At 46.6% G+C, this 3,306-nt stretch overlaps 1 protein-coding gene across 1 annotated transcript in view; it reads right to left on the minus strand.

The window, feature by feature from the left end:
* The window catches only part of TBC1D9 (TBC1 domain family member 9), a 67,963-nt gene that overhangs the window by 13,790 nt on the left and 50,867 nt on the right, over window positions 1-3,306 (minus strand). The window contains exon 15 of the mRNA XM_006766085.2: window positions 3,002-3,070. Coding sequence (XP_006766148.1) covers window positions 3,002-3,070 — 69 coding nt within the window. The remainder of the gene's footprint in view (window positions 1-3,001; window positions 3,071-3,306) is intronic.

The raw sequence follows: 3,306 nt of genomic DNA on the forward strand, positions 1-3,306 counted from the left end.
GTCTCCTCATTCACCCCCAACCCCAGGGAGTGGGCCTAAGCCAGCAGGTGGTCATCCCCCGAGGGGTCCCAGACTGCGAGAGGGCACAGGCTGGGCTGAGGGACCCCGTCCCCCCTAGTGCACAAATTTTTGTGCACCGGGCCTCTAGTCCTATATAATAAAAGGCTAATATGCAAATTGTCTCCTCCACCGGGAGTTCGACCAGTGGTGAGATCAGCCGGCCAACCTCCCACATCCCCTCCCCTGATAGGCCCCAATCAGGGCAGGCGGCTGGAGCCCACCTGTGCATGAATTCGTGCATCAGGCCCCTGGTTTCCTCCTAACTAAGGCACCCACAGGACTTTGAAACCAGCCTGAAATGTGGTAGAGACACTTTCACGGCGCTCATAACCCTCAGGAAAGACAAGCCGTGAAGATCATCATCGCCCTGCTGTGGGCTGAATCCCACAGCCCATCACCCGGGGATGGGGCGCAGAATGAACTGGAAAGAGTTCAAAAGAAACTAGGGCAAAGGAGTTCTGGACCACATTTTCCACCAAATCTGTGTCAAGGTGGCAGCCTTTCACCTTTCCTATCAAGTTTTAGCCCAAAGCCCAACAGTATGTGCCTTGGAGAGGACGGCATCTTACCTTTGCAGCTGTAGGGACCCCCCAGAAGAGCTGTAAGGTCTGGTAGGGCGGGTGTCTGACACATAGTCATGTCTCCATAGCGTTTAATAAGTTAAAGCCAGTCAGTGTTCAAAGACTCAAGACAGAGTTCAGAACTGAGGTTTTTATCTTGGTTGCACAGAGACTCCTTCCCATCCCAGCCACCAATGAGGGTCTCGGATTCTTTCTCAGGGTGGGGAACTCGTGTTTGTCAACACACCCTGAGGGCAGGGTTACTGAGCGTAAGAAACGCTGGCTTTTTTCTTGCACAACCTAAAGGCACGGATGACACACCTTGTCCCTGCAGGCGCAGGGAGGAGAGTGAAGGGTGCTCAGGTAAGAAGTGGCTCCACTGATCTCTGGAGATGGGACTTCTCACCGCCAGCCCAGTCCCTCCTTTTCCAGGTGCTCCCCTCTGTCGGCCTCCTCTTTTTAATGCATATCCCTTTCGTTCTGAACTCTATATCTTCCATTGACAATTTTGTCCTGTTTCTTTGTCTCCGCATTTTGTTATGCTTTCTTGGTGCACCCCCTAGTGGTCTTTGTGCGCAGTCTTTTAGTTAAGCCTTGATTGTTGTAGCTAATACCAGGGGGGATTTGACCTCCAGGCCAAAATCAGAACTGAGGTTTTTATCTTGGTTGCACAGAGACTCCTTCCCATCCCAGCCACCAATGAGGGTCTCGGATTCTTTCTCAGGGTGGGGAACTCGTGTTTGTCAACACACCCTGAGGGCAGGGTTACTGAGCGTAAGAAACGCTGGCTTTCTTCTTGCACAACCTAAAGGCACGGATGACACACCTTGTCCCTGCAGGCGCAGGGAGGAGAGTGAAGGGTGCTCAGGTAAGAAGTGGCTCCACTGATCTCTGGAGATGGGACTTCTCACCGCCAGCCCAGTCCCTCCTTTTCCAGGTGCTCCCCTCTGTCGGCCTCCTCTTTTTAATGCATATCCCTTTCCATTATCTGTCCATGGTCTTGCTGCCTGCAGCTGCTACTCCCATTCTGTTTAGTTACCCCAAATCCTGGCCCTCTCTCCCCACTCCCCTGGGAGGCAGATCTCTTCCCCGTCCTCAGAATCCCTTCAAAATCGGATCTCAATTGGATCATTATATTTTTTTGTTTTGCTTGGATCATTATCTTTGTCCTTTAAGAAACAAAGAGGGACCCTTTTCTCAGGGATAACCACTTACACCAAGCGATTAGCTGCAGGGCTTTAGTGATATGGGTAAATGGCACACTATGGAGACTTCACTTTCAAGTGCTAAATGGAGGCTGGTGGGGGCGCTGTTGTCCACTCTGTGGGTCACAGGGCTGGGTGGACAAAGCACATCACTAACCAGCTATGAAACCTCAGTCTCTCTGCGCCCACATCCAAAGCAAGTAGAGTGTGTACCAGATTGATAATCACAATTTACTTCTGTTCTCAACATACGTGTTTGGAGCACCTACCAGGGTCAGACAGTATGCCCGAAATCAGTGAAACGAAAATAAATAGAACATCCCAATACAGCGATACATTCTGATTCTAAATTCTATTCGTGTTCAACTCGGACCTTTATGTTTGTGCCTTTATGGTTTGTTCTCATACTCACTTTGGGCTGGGGATCAAACCTGTAACCCAGGTACTTGCCCTTGACTGGGAATTAAACCTGCAACCCCTTGGTGGGCGGGCCGACATTCCAACCACTGAATCACACTGGCCAGGGCTGTTCCTGTACTAACTTCATAGTTGTCAATATAGCCAAGTTTATTTCTGGCAATAAAAGACACCATATACAAGCTAGCCAGTTAGAGATCGTGATAAAATTGGTACCTGAATAAAAGGCATCTTTAAATTTTTTTCCCCTGCCAATTGCACATTTTCACCTAAGATGTTGATAATGATGGCTATGACTAAACTATTTTTTTTCTAAAGAAAAAAAAATATCTGCATTGCTTTACTTCAATAACATAGTATTTTCTGGTATGGGCTGAATGATGAAATGGAAATCACAAAAATGTAGGTTCGAATGGAAAAAGACATGCAGGTTATGATTAGAATAATACATGAATAAACTGTTTTGTGTACTCACAGCTGTAAACCTACTTTTGTGCACCCCTATAAAGTAGTAAGTCCAAGGAAACTGATAAAATATTATATGGAGTAGAAGAAAGCTAACACATCCACTTTGAGTTAGAAGAATATGTTTATTTTTCATATTAATATTCCATTTTTATGCTCTCAGCTCTATCTTCCTATTTATGCACACCGTAACTCACGCTTTCCCTTAAAAATGTAACAGAAAAATTTAGAATTTAATTATTACAGTGAATTTTTTAATCCCCTGAATGTACACAAATTTACTTTGAAACTCACCTTGAAAAGAGCATAAAGTTCTTCTAGTTCGTCGATGGTAAAGGACGTTTCTGTCACAATGGTCCGCACCTATAAAAAGAACACATACAACACGTTTCATAAACTCCAAAATGTCACGTTGGGCCAGTTCCTGACTTTCTTCTAAGCCACCGCCCGTGTGTCAGCAGGGATTTCTGAGCCGGCAGGACTGCGGGGCGGCCGGGGGGTGAAATATGTGATGTGGCCCATGGACAACAATTTGTTATAATTATGGAAGTTACATCAACACTGAATTCATATCATTCCCATCTGCCTCTGGCTCTTGG

This window comes from Myotis davidii, unplaced genomic scaffold (assembly GCF_000327345.1).
Source record: "Myotis davidii unplaced genomic scaffold, ASM32734v1 scaffold436, whole genome shotgun sequence".
Lineage (NCBI taxonomy): Eukaryota > Metazoa > Chordata > Mammalia > Chiroptera > Vespertilionidae > Myotis > Myotis davidii.